This window comes from Sarcophilus harrisii, chromosome 5 (genome assembly GCF_902635505.1).
Source record: "Sarcophilus harrisii chromosome 5, mSarHar1.11, whole genome shotgun sequence".
Lineage (NCBI taxonomy): Eukaryota > Metazoa > Chordata > Mammalia > Dasyuromorphia > Dasyuridae > Sarcophilus > Sarcophilus harrisii.
In genome coordinates this window covers 111,769,335-111,792,303 of record NC_045430.1, presented here as the reverse complement: position 1 = coordinate 111,792,303, position 22,969 = coordinate 111,769,335, and the positions used below count along the sequence as shown (strand labels likewise).

Sequence of the window (22,969 nt, the reverse complement as noted above, 5' to 3'; positions counted from 1 at the left end):
GAGATATGTTCCAAAATTGGTCTCAATAATTGAAAATATAACTCTCTGAAAAACTCTTCTCATTAGATAAATGTAGTTCTGATTACTAAGATATGGTTTTTTAAAAAAGCAAGGAAAGAAGGAAGGGATGGAGGGAAGGAGAGAGGGAGGAAGGAAGAAAGAAAGGAATGAAGGTAAGGAGAGAGGAAAAGAGGGAGGAAGGAAGAAAGGGAGGAGGGGAGGGAAGAAGAAAAAAAGGAGAGAAGGACGAAGGAGGGAAGAGGGAAGAAAGAAGGAGGAAGGAAGGGAGGAAAGAAGGAAAGGAGGAAGGAAGGAAAGAAAGAAAGAAAGAAGGAAAGAAGGAAAGGAGGGAGGAAGGAAGAGCCATAAACTCATATCCCAAGTGAATATTGATGCAAAACATTTAAATAAGGAGCTTAACAAAAAAGCACAGAATTTGACCAACACTGGTAATAAATAATTAAAATCATATGTCCCTACTCTTCTGTCCTTTTCTTCACCACACCTAGGCTGATCTCTTTTCTTAAAATTCTCATCTCTCTTTTTAATCCATCTTTTATGATCAGTATACTTTTCAGTTGGTTTTCCTTCTGAAATTATTCTTCTTCCAAAAGCAATTCTGCACCAAACTCTTAGTGTGGTTATGTATGTGAGGTGCATTAGATATTTATTCCTCCCACTCTTTCCTTCATGCTTATATATTCTTTTCACTCTGGTTAGGACAAACTGTAAATTGCTTTTCCTTTATTGACAGTTCTTTTAAAAAATTATTTGAAAAAAAGAGTAAGAAAATAGAAAAGGAATGTAAAACAAAATAAAGCAAAACAAAAGAAAATTATCATGTGCCCAGCAGAACATCAGGGAGGATTCAAAATATATTACAACAAATTACTAGATCAAGAAAGTATATATATATTAGTAGAAGAAATTATATTCATGAATGTCCATTTTTTTCTTTACTTCCTTGTAAATTGTTCTTTGGTTCTCTGCTGTGCATCTTTTTTACTTTATTCTTTTTCCTTCTTTCATCCTCCCCACCACCCCTAAGCAAACTAGAGTTAAAAAAATATATATTTATGTATATGTACACATACACACACACACACATCTTTGTTAATCCTGTTAACTTTTTAATTAAATTCTACTTCAGAATTTGCCTTGCTATTACTTAACCTCCCCCCACTCAAGGATCTCTGCCTTGTCTTCTTCCTTTCACACTTTACTTCCCATTCATCCATCAAACTTCCTTATTTCTTTACAGATTTTGGTGGATGCTATGCTTTTCATGGTATATATGTAGTGTTGCCTATTGAACCCAATCCAGATGTGAGTAGGTTTTTAGAATCTTCACCCTCTAATGCCTCTGTATCTATTCTTATTCTGTACCTCATTTGTATAACACGATTACTATTTTTACCTGAATTCATGTCAATCTTTTTTTCTACCTATTCTATTGTTTATGTGAATCTTAAACATATAATATACATTTCCCGTGTAGAGAAAAATATAATTTGTCCATGTTTGAACAGTTTGTTCATGTTGAGTTCTGTAAAACTAATCTTTGATACTGCACTTATATTTTAAATTTTCTGTTAAGTTCAGGTTTGGTTGATAGAAAATCCTGAAAAATCTGCAAGTTCATTGAATGTGCATTTTTTCTCATTTAAAATTATAGATATTTTTTCTAGATATGATATTTTTGGCAACAAGCCTACTTTTTTTATTGTCCATAGATATGATTCCAGGACCTGTGGTCTTTTGTTGTACTGCTGACATGTCTTATACAATACTAATTGTAGCTCCAGCTTATTTGAATTGTTTTTGTTTTTTGTTTCTTGCAAAATTTTCTCTTTGATCTGTGGGTTTTGAAATTTGGCAATAATATGCCTGTGTATTTTCCACAAAGGATCTCTTTAATATGGTGATATGTGGATTTTCCTATTTCTACTTTCCCTTCTTGTTTTACCATTTCAAGACAATTTTCTTGGATTATTTTCTGCATTGTTGTGTCAAGATTCTCTTTTTGATCACAACTTTGAGGCAGTCCAATTATTCTTATATTTTCTTTTCTTGATCTATTATCCAGATTTGTCATTTTTCTTATAGGATGTTTCAGATTCTGTTCAATTTTCTCATCTTTATCATCTGTTTTATTTCTTGGTCTCTCATAGCTTCACTGGCTTCCCCTTGCCCAGTTCTAATTTTCCAAGAATTATTTCCATCTTTGAGACTTTGTATCATCTTTTCTAATTGATTAACTTTTTTTTTATAATCTTCTTGTTTTTCTTGGATGGTGGTTTTTTTTTAGTTCTTTCTCAATATCTCATTTGATTTTTAAATTCTTTTTGATATCTAGAAATTATCTCTGGGCAGAGAGCCATTTTATGTTACTCTTTAGATTAGAAGCTGTTTTGTTTTGTTTTGTTTTGTTTTTTACTAAAGTGTCCTCCTCTGAAGATGAACATCTCCTCCCTCTGACCTCCCTGTTGCCATAATATGTTTGAATGATGGTATTCTTATTCTTTGCCAATTCAGTTTTCTTTTTAGTAAGAGATATTAGTGCAAACCTCTCTAATCATGGGGTGGTGTCTCAAGCTTCCCTTCAGTTCTCCTTTCTGACCAGGAACCCTAAACCAAGCATTCCACCCTCCAGTTAAGTGCCCACAGCCAGCAGCTTCCCTGCCTCACTGCCTCCGCCTTCACTAGGTGCTGGTTCTTTCTTGAGCAAAGCCCTGACTCTGCAGCATAGCTGGGCCTGGCATTTTCACTCCCAGAATCAGACTCTTGATGAGGTTAGTGGCAGTCAGAGAGTTGTGGAAATCCCCTTTTAGTCAATTCAGGTTCTTCATGAAAGAATTCACAAATCCAAAATATTAATCGGCAAAAATGGAAGTTTGTTGTTGGATAGGAAGCCAGTTTTGCTAAAAGACTGATTTCTTTAGTGGCAAAATCCTATTAGGGAAATGGAGGTTGATATTGAGAAGAGAATACCTTCTTAGCAGGCAAAGTCCTAGTAGTTATACCAAAGAAGCAGAGCAAGCTTCTTTGGATCTTCTGCAAAGAATGAGTTCAGAAATTGTCCTTTAAAAGGGAATCTTGAGGCTCAGATTTCAGGTTGAAAAGAAAGCCAAAGTACCCAGGCCTAGATGCTTATCAATATGCGGCCCAGATCTCCAGTTGGAATTTAAAAAGGTCTGGAAGATCAATGGGGTGCTTTTTGACCAAGATTTCTAATTGAATAATGACATTTAACTTCTCTGGGGAGATATGCTTTTCCAGGAGACTCCAAGATCAAAAGGAGACACAGTTTCAGAGTGATAATTTTAAAAGGAACCCAGTTTCTCTCCCCTTTCACCCTGACTGGACAAACAGTCCAGTAGGTGAAAGTCTCTGTGATTCCTGCTGAGGCCCCAGCCATACTCAGCTAGCTCGAGGACTCCCACTTTATGTTTTTGCAGAGCATATTTGCACTTCAGGTAGATTAATCCTTAGCCCAGGTCTTCAGATCTTTTCAGGTTTTATAAGGAGGACACTTTTCTGCTCAAAGTCTTCTTGATTTTTCACCAATCCATGTTCACTGTGAGCCTCATATTTGTTGTATCTGGGGAAGAAATTGGGGGAATTTGAAATTTACCAACTTACTCTACCATCTTCCCAGAATTTTCTCCCTGATAGTTCTTTAAAAAGAAAAAAAAAATTAAAGTGTTTTCTTGACTATCTTTAAAACAGTTAAAATTTACAAGAAGATATAATACATTGAAGAATCACAAAGTGTCTTCTTAAATTTTCTGAACATTTCTTACTTTTGAATGAAATTACTTTCAAAAACTTAGAAGAAATATAGTGTGATTTCCAATTTAGTACTCCTTCCTGTAGTCACCACTCAAATGTGCAACTTGCAGCAGCATTAAAGAATGGCCTGAGGCTGCCTAGGGACTTCACCCAGAAACCTCATAAAATTCCCACTTTGCATTGCTGCAATGAGTCAAATATTCGTTTGCTAACAGAATTACAGTAAAAGATTTCTAAATTCCCAAACTAACTCTTGGTCAATTCCATATAATACCCTAAATTTCTTATCAACTAATCAACAAGAAACAATAGAATATAACTAAGTGCCTATAATATTGTTATATTACTCCCTTCCCATTTAATATTTTTTGTTTCCAATTACATATAAAATAGTTTTTAAAATTCATTTTTATAAGATTTTTAATTTGAAATCTCTCTCTCTCTCTCTCTCTCTCTCTCTCTCTCTCTCTTTCTCTTCTCCAACTTCCCTAAAACAGCTAGCATTCTGATAGAGGTTATGCTTGTATAATAATATTAAACATATTTCACATTAGTCATGTTATAAAAGAAGAATCAGAACAAAAGGGAAAAACTTAATAATTCTCTCTTTGGATATGAATAGCATTTTCCATCGTAAGTCTTATGTAATTGTCTTTGATCATTGTATTACTGAGAAGACCTTAAGTGTATCAGAGTTGTTCATCTCACAGTGTTACTAGTTCTGTATACAATGTTCTCCTAAAGCTCACTTCACTCAGTATCAGTTCATGCAAATCTTTTTAGATTTTTCTGAAATCTGCCTGCCTATCATTTCTTCTAGCACTATAGTATTCCATTACACTCATATACCACACTTGTTCATCTATTTCCTAACTGGTAGACATCACCTCAATTTCCAATTCTTTGCCACCAAAAAGAAGAGTTGTTTTAAATATTTTGCACATGTGAGCCATTTTCCCTTTTTTTATAATATTTTTGGGATACAGACCTAGTAGTAATATTGTTGTATCAAAGGGTTTGCCCAGATTTATAGTCCTTTGAGCCTAATTCCAAAATAAGTTCACAATTCCACCACCAACGCATTAGTGTTCCAATTTTCCCACATTCCCTTCAACATTTATCATTTTATTTTTCGGTCATATTAGCCAATTTGAGAGACAATCTCAGAGTTATTTTGATTTGCATTTATCTAATCAACATTGATGTAGAGCAATTTTTTCATATGACTATAGATAGCTTTAATTTCTTCATCTGATAACTTCATATTCATATCCTTTGACTATTTATCAATTGGGAAATGACTTCCATATTTAGAAATTTGATTAATTTCTCTCTATATTTTAGAAATGAGGCCTTTATCACAAATACTGGTTGTAAAAATTGTTTCCCAGCCTTCTGCACTGGTTTTGTTTGTGCAAACACATATTGCAAAATTATCTATTTTTGCATTTCATAATGTTCTCTATCTCCTATTTGGTAATAAATTCTTCCCTTTTCCATAGGTCTAATAGGTAAACTATTCCTTGTTTTCCTAATTTGTTTATTGTGTCACTTTTTATGTTTAAATTATAGATCCAGTTTGAACTTATCTTGAAATAAGGTGTGACATGTTGGTCTATCCCTAGTTTCTGTCATACTATTTTCCCATTTTCTTAGCAGGTTTTGGTCAAATAGTGATTTCTTATCTCACAAACTGGAGTCTGGGGCAGCTATATGGCACAGTGGATAGAGCACTGGCCCTGAAATCAGGAGAACCTGAGTTCAAATACAACCTCATACATTTAATACTTCCTAGCTGTGTGACCCTGGGTAAATCATTTAACCCAAATTACTTCAGCAAAAAAAAAAAAAAAGAGTTGGTGAAACAACAGATCATAGATACAATCATGAAGCTGAGGTCTTTGAATTTATCAAACAGTAGATTACTGTAGTCATTGACTACTGTGTCTTGAATACCCAACATATTCCACTGCTCCTTTATCAGTATCAAGTGGTTTTGAAGACTGCTGCTTTATAACATAGTTTTAGATCTGGGATGACTAGGCCATGTTCCTTTACATTTAAAAAAAAATAATTCTCTTGATATTTTTTACCTTTGTTCCTCCAGATCAATTTTGTGGTTTTTTTAGTTCCATAAAATAGTTTTTGGTAGTTTGATTCATATGGCACTGAATAAGCAAAATAATTAGATAAAATTGTCATTTTTGTTATATTGGTTCATGAGCATGAACAATTGATTTTTTTTCATTGTTTAGAATTGACTTTAATTATGTGAAAAGTGTTTTGTAATTGTGTTTACACAATTCTTGTTTACTGTGTTTACACAGTTCTTGTTTATATCATCTACGTTTATTTTAAATGGAATTTCTCTTTCTTACACTTGCTGTTGGACTTTGTTGGTAATATTTAGAAATGTCAATGATTTGTGTGTATTTATTTTACATCCTGCAACTATAATAAAGTTGTTAATATTTTCAAGTTAGTTGATGCTCTATAATTCTCTAAGTATACTATGATATCTGCAAAAAAAAAAAAAGGATAGTTTTCTTTACTCCTTACCTATTCTAACTCATTCAATTTTTTAAAATTTTCTTCTTGCTAAAGCTAACATTTCTAGCACTATATTGAATAATAGAATGGTGATAAGGGGCATGCTTGTTTCACTCCAATTCTTATTGGGAAGCTTCTGGCTTATCTTATTACATATAATGATTGCTGATAGCTTTAGATAGGTGCTGTTTATCATTTTGAAGAAACATTCATCTATTCCTATGCTGTCTAATATTTTAATAATAATGGATTTTGGATTTTGTCAAAAGCTTTTTCTGCATCTATTGAAATAGTCATGATTTCTTTTGGTTTTTCTATTGATATGGTCAATTTTGCCAATAGTTTTCCTAATATTGAACCAGCCCTGCATTCCTGGTATAAGTTCCATCAGGTCATTGTATATCATCATAGTGATAAATCGCTGTAATATGTTAGCTAATATTCTATTTAAAATTTTTATATCAGTATTCATGAGGGAAATTGATCTATAATTTTCTTTCTCTGTTTTGACTCTTCCAAGTTTAGTTATCAGCACCATATTTGTGTCATAAAAGAAATTGTTAGGATTTCTTCACTCTTTTTATATAATTTATAAAATCTTGGAATTAATTCTTCTTTAGAAGTTTGGTAGAATTCATTTATAAATCTATTTTGTCCCTTAAGATATTTTCTTAGGGAGTGCATTCTTGACTTGTTCAATTTCTTTTTCTAAAATGGAATGAATTGTGTATTTTATTTTTATTTTCTGTTAATATGGGAAATTTATATTTTATGTAAGTGTTTATCCATTTCACTTAGACTTATTGGCATACAGTTGGGAAAAAGAGCTCCTAATGATTGCTTTAATTCTCTCTTCATTAGTGGTGAATTCACACTTTTCACTTTTGATACAGATAATTTGATTTCCTTTTTTTCTCTTTTTAAATCAAATTAATGAAAACTTTTCTGTTTTATTGGGTGTTTTTTTTTTCATAACACAATTCTTAGTTTTATTTCTTAGCTCAATAGCTTTTATACTTTTAATTTTATTAATCTCTTCCATAATTTTCAGAATTTCCAATTTGGTATTTAATTAGGGGGGGTTTAATTTTATCTTTTCCTAGCTTTTTAATTTGAATGCCCACTTCATTGATCTGCTCTTTTTTATTCATTTAAAGATATAAAATTTCCCCTAAAAACTGCTTTGGCTACATTCCACGAATTTTAGTATGTTATCTCATTGTTATCATTCTCTTGGATGAAATTATTGATTGTTTTTTCTGATTTGTTGTTAGACTCACTCGTTCTTTAGTATTAGATTATTTAGTTTCCAATTAATTTTAATCTATCTTTCTATGTCTTTTTATTGAATGTAATTTTTAGTGCATCATGATTTAGAAAGTTACACATTGAATATTTCAGTTTTTCTGCATTTGATATTGAAGTTTTTATTCCTAATATAAGGCCAATTTTTGTGTAGATGCCATTTGCCACTGAGAAAAAGGTATATTCCTTTCTATCTCCATTCAGTTTTCTCCAGAGGCCTATCATATCTGACTTTTCTAAAATTCTATTTACCTCTTTAACGTCTTTCTTACTTATTTTGTGATTGGTTTCATCTAGTTCTGAGAGGGGAGGTTGAATATAGTTCTCCTGTCTATCTCTTCCTGCAATTCACTTAACTTCTCTAAAAATTTGGATACTGTGCCATTTGGTGCATATATGTTTAATACCACTTTATTTTCTATGGTATCTTTTTAGCAAGATATAGTTTCCTTCCTGCCTTATCTCTTTTAATTAGATCTATTTTTACTTTTGCAGTATTTGGGATCACTATTGCTATCTCTGCCTTCATACTTCAGCTGAACTGTAATATGTTGTGCTCCAGCCTTGTATCGTTAATCTGTATATATGTCTCTGCTTCCAATTTGTTTCTTGTAAACAACATTTTGTAGGATTTTTAATCTTCTCTGCTATCTGCTTCCATTTTATAGGAGAGTTCTTCTCATTCAAATGAACAGTTATGATTACTGTGTGCTTTCCTTTATCCTGTTTTGTATTTTCCTTTATCCTTTCACACAGGCCCTCCTCATTAATATTATGTTTCTATCTAATACCTCCCTTTAATCATACCCCCATCATACCCCCCCCCATTTTTCTCTCCCCTTTCCCTTTCTACTTCTGCCCTTCTTTTTTTTCATCACCACACTTCTTTATATGGTAAATTTCTATACTCAGAGTGTGTATGCTATTTCCTTTTAATCTACTCCAATGAAAATAAGCTTCAAATTATGGTCACCCTTCCCTTTTCTCCCTCTGCTGTAATAGATCTTTTGCACTTATTCATGTGATATATTTAGCTTCCACCTTTTCTCTTCTTCCTTTAAAATCTTTTTTCTCATCCCTTCAATTTTTTATATCATATCAAACTCAACTTAGATCCATACTGTCTGTGTCTTCTAATAACCCCAATGGAGATAAAATTCTGAATATTTACAAATATCATCTTCTCTGTAGGAATGCAAACAGTTTAACCTTATGTGTGTTTTTCCCTGTTTACCTTTTTATGCTTATTTTGATTCTTGTATTAGAAGATGAAATTTTCTGTTCAGCTCTGGTCTTTTCATCAGAAAAGTTTGAAAGTTCCATATTTCTTTGAATATGTATCATTTCCCCTGAAAGACTCTACTCAGTTTTGCTGGGTAATTGATTTTAGCCAATCTCCTTTATCTTCTGGAAAATCCTAATCCAAGCCTTTCTGTCCTTTAATGAAAAAGCTTTTAATACGTGTGTGATCCTGACAGTAACTCCTTGTTAATTGAAATGTTTTTTTCCTGTTTTTTTGTAGTATTTTCCTTTTGACCCGGGAGGTCTAGAATTTGTCTATATTATTTCTCAGAATTGTCACTTTAGCATCTTTTTCAGGAGATGGTCAGTGTATTCTTTCTATCACTCTTTTACGCTCTGATTTTGGGATAACAGGGTAGTTTCCCTTGAAATTTTCTTGGAAAATGCTGTATATCCTGGTTTTTTTGATCATGACTTTCAAGTAGTTTAACAATTATTAAATTCTTTCCCCTGGATATATTTTACGGGTCAATTGTTTTTCCAATGAAGTATTTTGCATTTTCTTCTATTTTTTTCCATTCATCTGATTTTGTTGGATTTTTGATGATTCATAGAGTCATCAGCTTCCACTAGTTCTATTCTAATTTTAAATAATTATTTTCTTCAATTAGTTTTTTATCTCCTTTTTCCAATTTACCAATTCTAATTTTTAATTTTCTTTCATTTGATTTTTTTCCCCATTTGGCAATTTAATTTTTAAAATTATTTTCTTGAGTCATTTTATATACTTCCTTTTCCCAGACTATTGACTATCTCTTACATAACTTTCATTTCTTTTTCCAATTTTTCTTCCACTTTTATGATTTTAAAAATCCTTTTTGATCTCTTTCAAGAATTTTGTCTTCAGACCAATTCTTCTTCCCCTTTGTGTAATGGGCTGAAGCTTGAGTTGATACACTGAGGTCCCAAGCACGTGAGGCTAAATAGTAATTGGACCATACTCTATTAATGTATATGCTTGGAGAAAGAATGACCCCCGCCCACTCTTTGTGCAAGTCCTGATGTGTTATATAGGAAATGATGATTTTGGTGGGTGGAGGCAGAGGGCAGAGAGAGGAGCAGAAAGGGAAGACTGGCTGGTTTCTGGTCTGGCTGGCTTCTTGACTCAGCTGCACACATTGCAATCGTGAACCCCCTTCACCTCTGATCCCCCTTTGCCTCCAATCCTTCTTCACCTCTACTGAGAATAAAGATTGAAGATTTTCCCTTAACCTGAATTCCTGACTCCAGCTGATTTTAAAATATGAGGTCATCACCCCTTTGAATCTCTGCCTGTAGGAATTTTGGGTTTTTTCCCCTTCTTAATAGGATTTTATTTTTTCCAATTATATGTAAGGCAGTTTTCAACACTCATTTTTATTAGATTCTGAGTTTCACATTTTTTTCTCCCTTCCACTCAAGTTGATATAGATTATACATGTACAACTATCTAAAATATATTTTCATATTAGTTGTGTTGTGAAAGAAAAATCACAACTGAATGGAATAACCACAAGAAAGAAAAAAAGTGAAAATAGTATGCTTTTATCTGGATGCAGTCTCCATAGTTCTTTTTCTGGATGTGAATGGCAATTTCTATTCTAAGTCTATTGGAATAGTCTTGGATCACCACATTACTGAGAAGAGCTAATTCTATCACAGTTGACCATCACACAATATTGCTGGGAGTAAGTATAATGTTCTCCTGATACTGCTCATTTCACTCAGCAACAGTTCATGTAAGTCTTTCCATGTTTCTTTTTTTTCCCTGAAATCAACCTGCTCATCATTTCTTATAGAACAATAGTATTCCATTAGATTCATACATTATAATTTATTCAACCATTTCCCAGTTGATGGACATCCCCTTAATTTCCAATTCTTTGTCACTACCAAAAGAACTGCTGCAAACATTTTCACGCATTGGGTCCTTTTCCCTTTTTTAATGATCTCTTTGGGATACAGAGCTAGTAGTGCAATTACAAATGGATATTCACACTTTTATGGGCATGGCTCTGAATTGCTTTCCAGAATGCATGGGTCAATATTCCAGTTTTCTCACATCCCCTCCAACATTCAGCATTATTTTAGTGTGAGATGTTACTTCAGAATTGTTTCCTGTCATCTTAGTGATGAGGTTTAGGTTTGGGGATTCCCTTTAGTAGGGAACCAAATGATAAGGTCTAGATTTAGGGAACCAAAATGAGATTAGGGTTTGTGGTGGTCAGGGAGTTAAATGATAAGGTCTAGTGGTTCGGGCTTAAGGGAACCAAATGGAGAGGTTTGGCTCTCCTGCACCCCCTTGGGATTCAGTGCAAGAGTAAGAGTTTTGGGAACCCCCTTCTGGTGGCACAGAGATTCTCTGTAAAGTAATTTACAAACCTGAAAACCTAGATTGATAAAAGAGATATAGGGAAGATTAGAAATCCTGACAAAGAGACATAAAGTCTGGTTAGGGAAATAGGTGAGAATAAAGAAGGTGGCACTGGAAAAGAATATTATCCAGTGGGCAGAGGCTCCTTGGCATAGCATGGCATAACCTAGCATGGCATGTTTGGAACCTCTGCAAAGAGAGGATTCTAGTTTGGCTTTTTTATAATAGGATCTTTGGCTACAAGCTAAAGAGGGCTAGTGGGTGGAGTCCCAAGTTGGTTCATCTATTCACTGGGTTTCAGCTTGAAATGGAATTTGAATAGAATTCAATGAGTTTCTTCAATTCAATAGGATTGGAATTCCTTTTGCTAGATAACAGAATGAAACTGTCTTGTTTGCTTTCCCTCATGAGGTCCCTCACTGAAGCAGAGTTGAAAGCGATTTTCTCCTTCAAGGATTTTTAGAGTTTCGGGGTTCCTTCTTCATTAGCATGAAGTGGTGAGGTAAGATTTTAATTTGCATTTCTATAATCAATAGTGATTTAGAAGATTTTTTTTATATGACTATAGATTTGCCTATAGGAATTTTGACATTGTTAATCTCTTCTGAGATGATTCTGAGATCTTCCCCATACACATAGTAGTTTTCTGTGATCAGGGTTCTCTTCTACTTTTTACTCATTTTTAAACCTATTTCATGACTTTTAAAGTTGAGCTCTGCCCCTGGGCCACAGAAAGTATTGTCTGAAGTTTCTTGTGCTAGGTCATTGGTTGGTCACTGGCTTTCTTTACTGGTGCTTCATGTGCTGCTGGTTTGCCCACTCTGCTGGGTTGACCTAGTGTAGTAATACCTGTTGTGATAGGGGGTTCTCAGGTTGGCACTTTGCCTCTTATGCTGAGAATGGAGGCCTCAGAACTGGCCTGACTGCCACTAGTCTGCTGAGCCAAGACCAAACCACCTTCATTCCTACTCTATGCTATCACTATTTTGTCTGTGGTGGGCTGCACTCCACTTACATCCAAATGAGACAAAACTTTCCTGAAGTCTTTCTAAATGATCTTAAACTGGAAAATTGTTTCACTCCATCTTTTATAGGTTTTTGTCACTCCATAATTCATATAGAGCCTGGATATGATGTTGTTTCTGAAGGAACCTAGACAGAGCTTAGGCACATTCCTGGCTTTTCTATGCCATCTTGGCTCCACCTCTTATATAGCTTGATACAAACAGAAGATATGAGAGAAATTATCCCAGAGATTACATTCAATTCATTTATGGAGAAGAATATAACTGAAACAAATAGAAATACAAGATAATCTACAATTGCCTATTAAAATGTGTGACAAAGTCAAAATTCTGGAGGTAGCTTGTAATGTTCTTGCTTGGTTTTCTGGAGTTCTCTGGGCAGCCTTTCTTTCAGTAGAGTAATCACCACAAGAATAGCCAGGTGTTAAATTCCAAATCCTTTATTATCTCTTTCAAAGTCTTGTCTCCTTTCCTGGGACCCAGTCAGCCTTCTTAAAGACCTTCTAGAGTCTTGGTTTCAGTGGAGAAGCTAAGGAAGAGATTCTGCCACCAAGAGGATGATAAAGATGGAAATGAATCTCTCTCTCCTTATCTCCGAGAGCTTGAGATCCTGCCTCTAGTGTGCTTGTCTTCTCTGCCTCTATCTCTGAGCCTCTCAGTCCCCAAAGAGAGCCACCAAGAGCCTGATTGAAGGTGGAATGAATCTCTCTTCTTGGCTTGGAGAGCTTGACCTCCTACCTCCAATCCTTTGTCTTCTCTCCTTCACTCTGGCTGAGGCTCCCAGCTTATGCTGTACACTGAGTATAAACCAATCATTATATCACTAGGAAACCATTATTTGTAAGATTAAATCAATCATACTGAGTTAGAGAACTATTAATCACTATGCTAAACTAGATAAGCATTGTCTTTTATCAATTCCACTGACTTAACACCTTGTAAGAATCCTTGCTTCAGAGTTCTTGCTCATAACAGTAGCTGATGTTTACTAGACCAGTCATAGAAGATTTCTTGCAGGAGAAACCTAGAAAAAAATGTATTGTGTATGGTAGTTGCTCAATGCTCATTCAAATGAATTCAATAAAATAAAAATATTGTGGAGGGGTTTGATCTGGGGCTTAGGAGTAAGTTGTCTTTGGCTAGACAGGACAATAAAGGGGACATTTTTCTGAAATAATGAAAGCAACATAACCAAAACTAGAGAGATAAAAATGAGTATATTGTGTGAATAAAGCAATCAAAATAAAAAGAATTGTTTGTAAATATTGTTGAAAAGTGAGGAATCAGATTAAATGCAATACCAGAATTATTTATCAGTAGACAGAAGACTTGTGCTATACCACTTTTGAAATAGTAGAACAAAGCTCCTCCTATGACAGAGGAGACCATGAATAATTTATGGAAACAGGTAAGGATTCATACTTATTTTTCACTAACTATGCCATGGTTATGGTCTCTGAGACTATGATTACATAGTTATTTAATGGTGAACCTCTGTACAAGCATAGAAGGACAGTGAGTGTCCCTAAAATGAATCAGAGGAGAGATGACTAGTAACTCTCTGGATGTACTCTCTGGATGTAAGCCAATCCATGTTCCTCAGCCCACATACACACATTTTCCTATTATTGACCACTACATCGTGGAGAGAGAAGTGATATTGAAAAATAAGACTTCCTAAGTTTAAAACTATATGGTTCTTATTCTATGAAGTAGATAGCTGTTTTTTTTTTTCCTTTTTCTTGATCCTTGTACATAAAATGTTTTACAAACACTAGAATTATATAAAATTAATCCTTATTGTCTTTGTTATTAATAATAATAATAGTAAAAATGCTTAATACCCATGTCTTAGTACTAAATACCTGTGTCTCAGCTTCTGTGATAATCATCAAGTCATTTTGGTCAGGAAAGGAATATTTCATTTCTAGCTTTGTATCTCTAACATCTAGTAAAGTATCTGGTATATACTAGGATGAGTAATACATATCTGTTGATTGATATATTGATTAACTTCTCTGTACCATACTTAATCTATTTATTAAATGAGAGACCTAGACACCTGGTTCCCAGCTAGGTAAAGTCCTATGAACCTATCTCCCTAAACTACATCTAAGTCATAAGGAACTGTATTCACAGAAAACTCTATCCCCCACCCCCCCACCCCCAAAAAAAAGAAAACACAGAAAACAGATGACAAGAATCTTACAAAATAATGCTTGATAAACTGTTAGTAGAGGCAGGTATAGAATAGAAATACAAAAATATTTTAAAATACAATAAAATAATGTGCAATGTTTTTTTTGATAAAATATTTTATATTTGTATTTGTAATATATGAAATAACAATAATAATATGAATGTGATAAATAAGACATTGCACAAAGTTTCTTTTTAAAAAAAAAAGGTTTCTCCACCATATTTCAACTCAATTACTTTAATCACCAATCAAGATCAATATTTTGTCTTTATTACATTGATAGAAGAAAAATCACATTTCATACAAACAGGCTGTTAAGAACAGGAGCAAAAGTGGTATCACTTTGATGAATCAGAAAAGTCATTTTTTTTCTTCTAGCCAAAATATAATAAGATGTTCAGGCAAAAAAAATGCTTATTTCAATATTTTGCCATAAGAATCTATTAATCTCTCTTTTTTAGATAAAATGTGTCCTATTTATCCATGGCAATGAGCTAATTATCCATTCATGTTTATAACTATTACACTTTATAATTAAAGTATTTAAAATTAAAAAGAAAATTATTTTGGTGGACCAGTCAAGTGAATAATAAGGTTTTCTCCTTCTAATTCTTTACCTTTAATAAGGTAAAAAGTTTATTTAATTCTTCTGTGAAGAAGCTGACATATAGAAGAGCTAGCACTCTGATCATATCTTTATTCTTGTCTTGATACATTAAATATTTTGGAGAATTTTCCCTTAACTGAGATTGACTTTTGGTGTCTGTCTTTCTCTGTCTCTGTCTATTTGTCTCTTTCTTTCTCTCTTCCTTTCTCTTTCTCCTTTGCTTCTTTCCCAGTGTGAGTACCCAGTAATCAACATTTTCTAATTGGTATGACTGCTATGATTTCTGTTGGCTCTAAGCTTCAATAAATGAATTTATTTAGTATTCACTATGTGTGATGGTCTTTGTGCAACTGACATTTGAGGATGAATTCAATCCTTTGGATATATCTAGGAACAATACTTGTTAAAGGGATAGTGACCAAAAGTAGATCTAGAAACTATTTTTCCTCAGATGGCAATATTTAGAAGGATAGATAGATACAATAGATACACTAGCTCCTTATGAGGTACATCTAGACAAGTCCACATGCATATATGCAGCCCTACATTTTAAGAAAGATAAATGAGCATTTCTAGTCATTTAAGTTTATAATTTTGCACTGTACAAACTATTCCCCTCACCAAAAGAGTCCTGTGTCCCCTCAAGGAAGCATTTTCTGTAGTATGGAAAATTCTGGTTGAAGTTAGCATTCCTCCTGGGCATGTAAAAATGTTTTCTGAAAACCCTTCCAACTATAAAATTCTATGATTTGTTTTTTTTTAAGTTTGAAGTTCTAGTGATTTCATTTAGTGCATTTGAGAGAATATTTTAGAGAAAGTTTTCCTGTAAGCTGAAAAATTTCCTCAAAACACTCTATCCTTACCTAGCTAGACTTGTTTATAAAGTTCACAAGATAAAATTTAAAATGTTTTTCAATGGTCACTCATTTCTTTGTGTGCCCTGTATACTTCTTATTTAATTCTGGTACTCTGGGCCATTTGGAAATAATATAATAATAGTAACAATTCCAGCTAACATTTACATAGCACTTACTACTTTACCATTTTTATCTCCTTTTACAGAGAAGGAAATTGATAGAAATTGACATTAAGTTATTGCATAGAATCATGCAGCTACTAAGTATCTGAGATAAGATTTGAACTCATGTTTCCCTGACTTTAGGCCCTGCACACTGCAACTATACCATCTCCAACTCTTTACCAATGTTTCTGCTTTTAATATTTTTTTTTCTGTTCCACCAAGCATAAACTTAGATATGAAATGGGAACTACTACCAAATCTCTCTCCCCCTCCCCCACTAAAAATGAAGTTTACCTCCTTCTGGATGAAGTTTGCTTAAGTAACATTTCCAATGGGAAAAACACATCCCCTTAAAATTACATAAATTTTAACCAGCCCATAACTATGTTTATTGAATAAAGAAAATTGTATGTCACTGAAGTCTTATACTCTGACTATACACCTCGTAGACCTAGTATTTGAAAGCAATCTTTTTGACATTTGCTTAAACTTTCAGATCGAATCACTTCCTCAAATTTGTGCAAAAATATTACAATGGCTATTTGTAAACTAAAGTAGAGTCATTAGTTTGTTGGATTTTTGTCTCTGTTTACTATAGGTGCTATTGGCTGAAGAATCTAAATGCAGTTATTGTCTTTCTTGGAATATGTTATATCCAGCAATCAATGTCCAGAAATTTTGTTTTTCTCATTCCATGCATGTCTTTGCTTATGACTTTGATTACTATTCACATGGTACACAGTGAACTCATTTATCAACCAGAAAAAGGTAAGCAAATTTACTTTGCAAGTATTGCCATTTTATTTTTGCCATTTCACAGCATTACATTTTTTTTTATTTTGAAAGAATTTAGGGATATTTGGGATATTTAGGGATAAACATATGTTTCAGTATAACCTACATTCCTGTAAGAATTTGTACTACAATGTACTCCATAAAGGGATATACATTTGTTACTTGAACACCTCTAATAAAAGGGAGAGTCTACCACTTTCACAGATAGCCTGTTGCACTACAGGCCTGCTGTAGTGGATAGGAAGTTATATTCCTGATATGAAACATAAAAATTGCCTCTTCACAGCACCCACCCATTGATCTTGGTTATGTTCTCTGGGGCCAAACAAATCTAATGTTTCTTTCATATTCAGTCCTTCAGAGAAGAGAATTCTGGGAAGATGATAGAGTAGATCAGAAAATTCCAAACTCTCCAGATTTTCCCCAGAAACAAGACAAAATATAGCCTTGAGGTAGACATAGAATGGTAAAAATAAACAAGAGCTGGGACAGAACAGTGGTCCTCATGGGACAAATAGAGGGTATCCAAAGAAACATCTAAGGACAGAGATTTGGCTGGTGTGATCTTCAGTCTAGCTTCACAAAAACAGCAAGTAGCAAGCTCTGAGATTAGCTAGGTTGGGAGGCAGCCTCATTTATGCACAGGTATTTTCACCTCAAGGACAGTGTGGGATCAAATGTCTGAGAAGGGGATGATTGAGAGAATCTCTGTTGATAAGGGACTCCAGAGTGCTTGTGGACACTTAAAGGAGGCCAGAGTGCTTGATTTTAATTCTAGACCAGAGAGGAGAACTGAAGGAGGATCTGAAGCCAGAGTCACCATTCCCCAGATCTCAGGACTGGAGATGATTACAATAGCAATCCTCTTTAAACAAACAAAGGAAATGACAAAAGAAGAAGGAACCCAGCCATAGAACTTCAAAAAAGATTACCTTCTTTTTTATTTTTTATATTTTGTTTTATTATTTCTTGGAGTCTTATAATTTTGCTGTCTTCCCTCAATCTACTCTTCTCAGACATTTGAGAAAATATAAAAATAATTCAATCACCTGAAAGCTATGATCAAAAAAGGAATCTTGATAAAAAAAATACAAGAAATAATTAAAGTTAATTGTCCTAAAGTGTTAAAAGAAGAGGGAAGGAGAGCAACTAGATAGCACAGTGGAGAGACCACTGGCCCTGAAGTCAGGAGGACCTGAATTCAAATGTGATCTTAGACACTTAATACTTTCTAGCTGTGTAACCCTGGGCAAGTTACTTAACCCCAATTGTCTCAGCCAAAAAAAAAAGAGAGAGAGAGAGAGAGAGAGAGAGAGAGAGAGGGATAAAAAGAGATCATAAAAGAAGTGAAAGTATCCACACTTGCAAAATGTTTGTAGCAGTTATTTTGTGATGACAAGGAACTGAAAATTGAGTGGGTGCCCATCAATTGAGTAAAGGCTGAAAAAAATTATGGTATTGAATGTAATAAAATATTGTTGTTCTACAAGAAATAATGAGCAGGCTGATTTCAGAAAAACTTGGAAAGATTTATATGAAGTGATGTTGAGTGAAGTGAGCAGAACCAGGAGAACATTGTTTACAGTAACAGCAAGATTATGCAATGATCAACTATGATAGAATAACTCTTCTCAACAATGTGGTGATCCAAGACTATTTCAATAGACATGGAATAGAAAGTACAATCCACATCCAAAGGGAGAATCATGGAGATTGAATGCAGATTAAAGCACACTATTTTCACCTTTTTGTGTGTTTATTTACTTTTTCTTTCTCATAGATTTTTTTTCTTTTGGTTTCATTTTTTTCACAACATGAAAAATATGTTTAAAATTATTGTACATGTATAACCTACTTCAGATTACTTGATGTTTTGTGAAGGGAAGAGGTAAGGGAGGAAGGGAGAAAAATTTGGATCTCAAAATCTTACTAAATGAATGTTGAAAACTATATACATACAATTGGAAAAATAAAATCCAAAACATACAGTTCAAGGAGAAAATATTATAAGCACCAAGAAAAAAACAACAATGAAAATATGGTAGAGCCAAAATTATAATTGAAGAAGGGACCCTGAAACTCTAAAACTCCTTGAAGGAAAAATGCTCCTTCAACTCTGCCTCAGTGAGTGACCCCCCTGGAGAGAAACAAGACAGTTTCATTCTGTTATCTAGGTGGGGTTGGTTTAGTCCTGAGCAAAAGAATTCCAACCCTATTGAATTAAAGAAACTCATTCAATTCTATTCAAATTGCAGCTCAAGCTGAAACTCAGTTTGTAGAAGAGCTAGATGAGCCAACTTGGAACACCACCTACTAGTCCCCTTCACAGCTTGTAGCCAAAGCTCCTAATATAAAAGAGCCAATCTAAAATCCTCTCTTTGCAGAGGTTCTAAACATGCCATGCTATGCCATGCTGTGCCATGCTATGCCAAGGAGGCCTCTGCCCACTGGAATAAAATTATTTTCCAGTGCTATCCTCTCTTTACCCTCAGCCATTTCCCTAAAGAGACTTTATGCCTCTCTGTCAAGATTTCTAATCTTACTTCCCAATCCCTATAATAAATCTCTTTTATCAATCAATTTTGGGTCTATAAATTCCTTTACAGAGAATTCCTGTGCCACCAGAAGGTGGTTCCCCTAAACTCCCTACCCTTGCACCAACTCCCAAGGGAGTACAGGGAAGCCAAACCTCTCCATTTGGTTCCCTGGACCCTGAACCTGCCAGTAGACCTTAATCATTTAACTCCCTAACCACCAGAAACCCTAATCTCATTTTGGTTCCCTAAATCTAGACCTTATCATTCCGTTCTCTGAAAGGGAACCCTCAAACCTAAACCTTATCATATTTTTGGTTCCCTTACCAGGAACCCCTCCAAACTAGACTTTACCTCATCATAATCACATGCAATATTTCAAAGAGCAAAAGAACTGGGTTTGTGGCCAAAAATATCATACCCAGAAAAGTGAAGCATAAGCCTGAATGAATTGCCAGATTTTCAGGATTCCATTACAAGAAGACCTGAACTTAATAGAAAATTTGATTTACACAATTTAAGAAAATATAAAATAAACATCAAGGATGGACTCCATTGGACTCAATAAAGACAAATATATTTTATCTTTTACTTGTGAAAATGCAAACTGCATGATTATCACTATCATTAGTAATTGCGTTCAAAAGAAATTTTGGAGTAGAGCTGAGAGATCTGATTCTAAAAAGCAAAATTGTAAAAAAAGTTAAAAAGTATAAATGAAATGCAAAAGAAACCACTGACAGAAAGGAAATAAATGGGGGAGGAGGGCTGATAGTTCTGGAACCTTACTCTCATCAGGAATGATTTAAAGAAGAAATGATACATACATACATATATGTGTATATATATATGCAAATACATACATATATATATGTACGTATGTATAAAATTCTTTTAAATTCAGAAAGAAATAAGAGCATAGGAAGATAAGGAGGGAAGTGATAAGGAAGATATTTTAAAAGGGAACCCTATTCATATCAGATCTTAAAGAGAGAACAACATATACATTTAGAAGGGAATAAATGTCTTCTAAATTTATAAAAATTTAAAAAGGTGAGGCACTAGAATAAAGGGAGTATTAGAAGGATGTATAGAAAAAATGGGAATAGGAAAAAGAGGGAATAACATATATATTTGAAAGCCTATAAAATCTTCTAAATTCTGATAGAAACAAGAGAGCAAGGGGAAAGGGTGTTTGGAGAGGACACCTTGAGTGGGAGTCAATTAAATAATAGGAGGGCAAGGTGATGGGTACAAGTAAAGCAGAGGGGTCAGAAGGATAGGAAAAAAGAGATACACATTAATATAAAATAAACATTCGGAGTAGAAATTATTAGGTTAACAAAAAGCAGAGGTAGTGGTCATTATCTCAGACAAAATTTAAGCTAAAATACATTTAATCAAAAGAGAAAAAATAGGGAAATTACACTACACGTGAGCTATATTAATATTGTTTTAGACTATTTGAAATAACTAGATACTATAAGTTTGGAATATTGCTGTGGTGTAGGAAATGATGATTTGCTGGATTTAGAAAAATGTGTAAAGAGTTATATTTATGAAGGAAGATGTTATCCACTTTCAGAGAAACAAGCATAGTATATAGTCTTATATAGATGCATGTCAATATATAAATATATATATACACATATATGTGTGTGTGTATGAGTAAGATTATAGATATCTCCTTATAGGTATGTGTACATATATGCATATATATAGACACATATAGATATACATGTGTATTTTTCTGTATATGTGAAATTGTATGTCTGTGGCCACGCTTAATTATAGCTTTCTTGGGGGATAGGGAAAAAGAAAAAAAGAGGGGAAAGAATAAAGTAAGAAGTGAATAGCAGAGAAAAAATAAAGTCTATAGCAAAAGATAGATAGTTCTGAATACATTGTGTAGTATTTATTATATAGGCTTTGTTGAAATAGAAGTTTATTGCTTTATATTTTGAATCCTTATGTTCTGCTGCACAAATGGCAACATTTTTACCTATTTTGTACTCGTTTTAAATATTTTTTAAAAAGACAGAAACTTCTATGTGTGAGGCACTGTGCTAAGTACTGATGATAAAGAAAGGTAGACAGTGTCTTCTCTCAAGGAGTTCACAGCATAATGGGAGAGGCAATACACAAAAAGAAATTGAAAAACAGAGTGGAGGGTAAAGGAGGAAAAGAAGGGTACCTGGCTACGGGACATGATGGAGTCTTATAGACAAGTGAAAAGTGATGAGGTATCTACTCTTAATGAATTTTCCTCTGCTGAGATCACATTCTAGAAAATGCTCTTCGAGAATAATATAGACAACAAATTCATAATGGTGTAGCCAATCTGTTGACAAATTTCTGCTAATTGGAGGGTTGGAGGATGGAGCAAAAAACTCTTCCCAAAGTCTACCTTTATATATACAATGATCTAATTGTTTTCAACTCCAAAGAACATCACACTCCCTCGGTTTTCAGCTTTTTTAATATAATCTTCCCCCATTAGATTGTAAGCTCGATAAAAGCAGGGATTGTCTCTTTTTTATTTGTGCCTCGCACATAATAAGCATTTAATAAATATTTATTGAATTGAATTGAATCGTAAATTTAGTGAGGCTGATTTTAGGCCTGTTCTAGAAATCATTCTTATTTCTTAGGATCTAGCAAAATTCGTATTTCACTGATATTACTTTCAAGAACCAGGGTAACCTATTTAAAATATAACTTAATGCTTCAAATTTCTGTAGTCATTTTTTAAAATTAAAAACCGTCTAAGACATATCCAGGTTTTATCCTTATAATAGAATATCCCTATTAGGTTGGTATTGCAGATACCATTTTAACCAACTTTCCAATGTTACACAATGTTACACAGTAAGCCATGTGTAAGTCATAAGACCCTGAATATGCTCAATCTCCTCTTATATCCAAAGGTAAGCAAAGTTGACCTGGTTAGCACTTGGATGGCACTGAGAATGCTGTCATTCTGCTTAAGCTGCCAGCTTAAGATGAAAAAGAAAATGGCAAGCTAATCTAGTATCTTTGCCAAGAAAACTAGAGATAGCATTGATGTGCTTTGGTCCATGGGATCACAAAGAGGCAAACTTGACTCAACAACAATAAATAGGAAAAATTAAATCAGCATACAGGTCTGATTCCTAATCATATTATATTTTGACATTCTAAAAGATTTCAAATTTATTAAATAGTGATCAAAAATATTGGTTTAAAAATGCTTCACTTGCTGACCTACCTTCTGGTAATTAACCTTTCCTAAATTTGCCATTGACAACAGAATCACCAACTAATATTGAGCTCATGTACAAACCTTTGATTGCCATTTGATTTGCCATTGGCAAAGGCCCTGAGAATTTGCAGTAATTTCCGCACTACAAAAAAAGTATCAGAGTAGGATTTTAGTGGGAAGGCATTGATGATAATCTAAAAAAATTCATAACCTACAACATTTTCAATAATACAACTCTCTTAAT

At 33.8% G+C, this 22,969-nt stretch overlaps 1 protein-coding gene across 1 annotated transcript in view; it reads left to right on the top strand.

The window, feature by feature from the left end:
• The window catches only part of SLC15A5 (solute carrier family 15 member 5), a 156,853-nt gene that overhangs the window by 28,379 nt on the left and 105,505 nt on the right, over window positions 1–22,969 (top strand). The window contains exon 3 of the mRNA XM_003771188.1: window positions 16,754–16,923. Coding sequence (XP_003771236.1) covers window positions 16,754–16,923 — 170 coding nt within the window. The remainder of the gene's footprint in view (window positions 1–16,753; window positions 16,924–22,969) is intronic.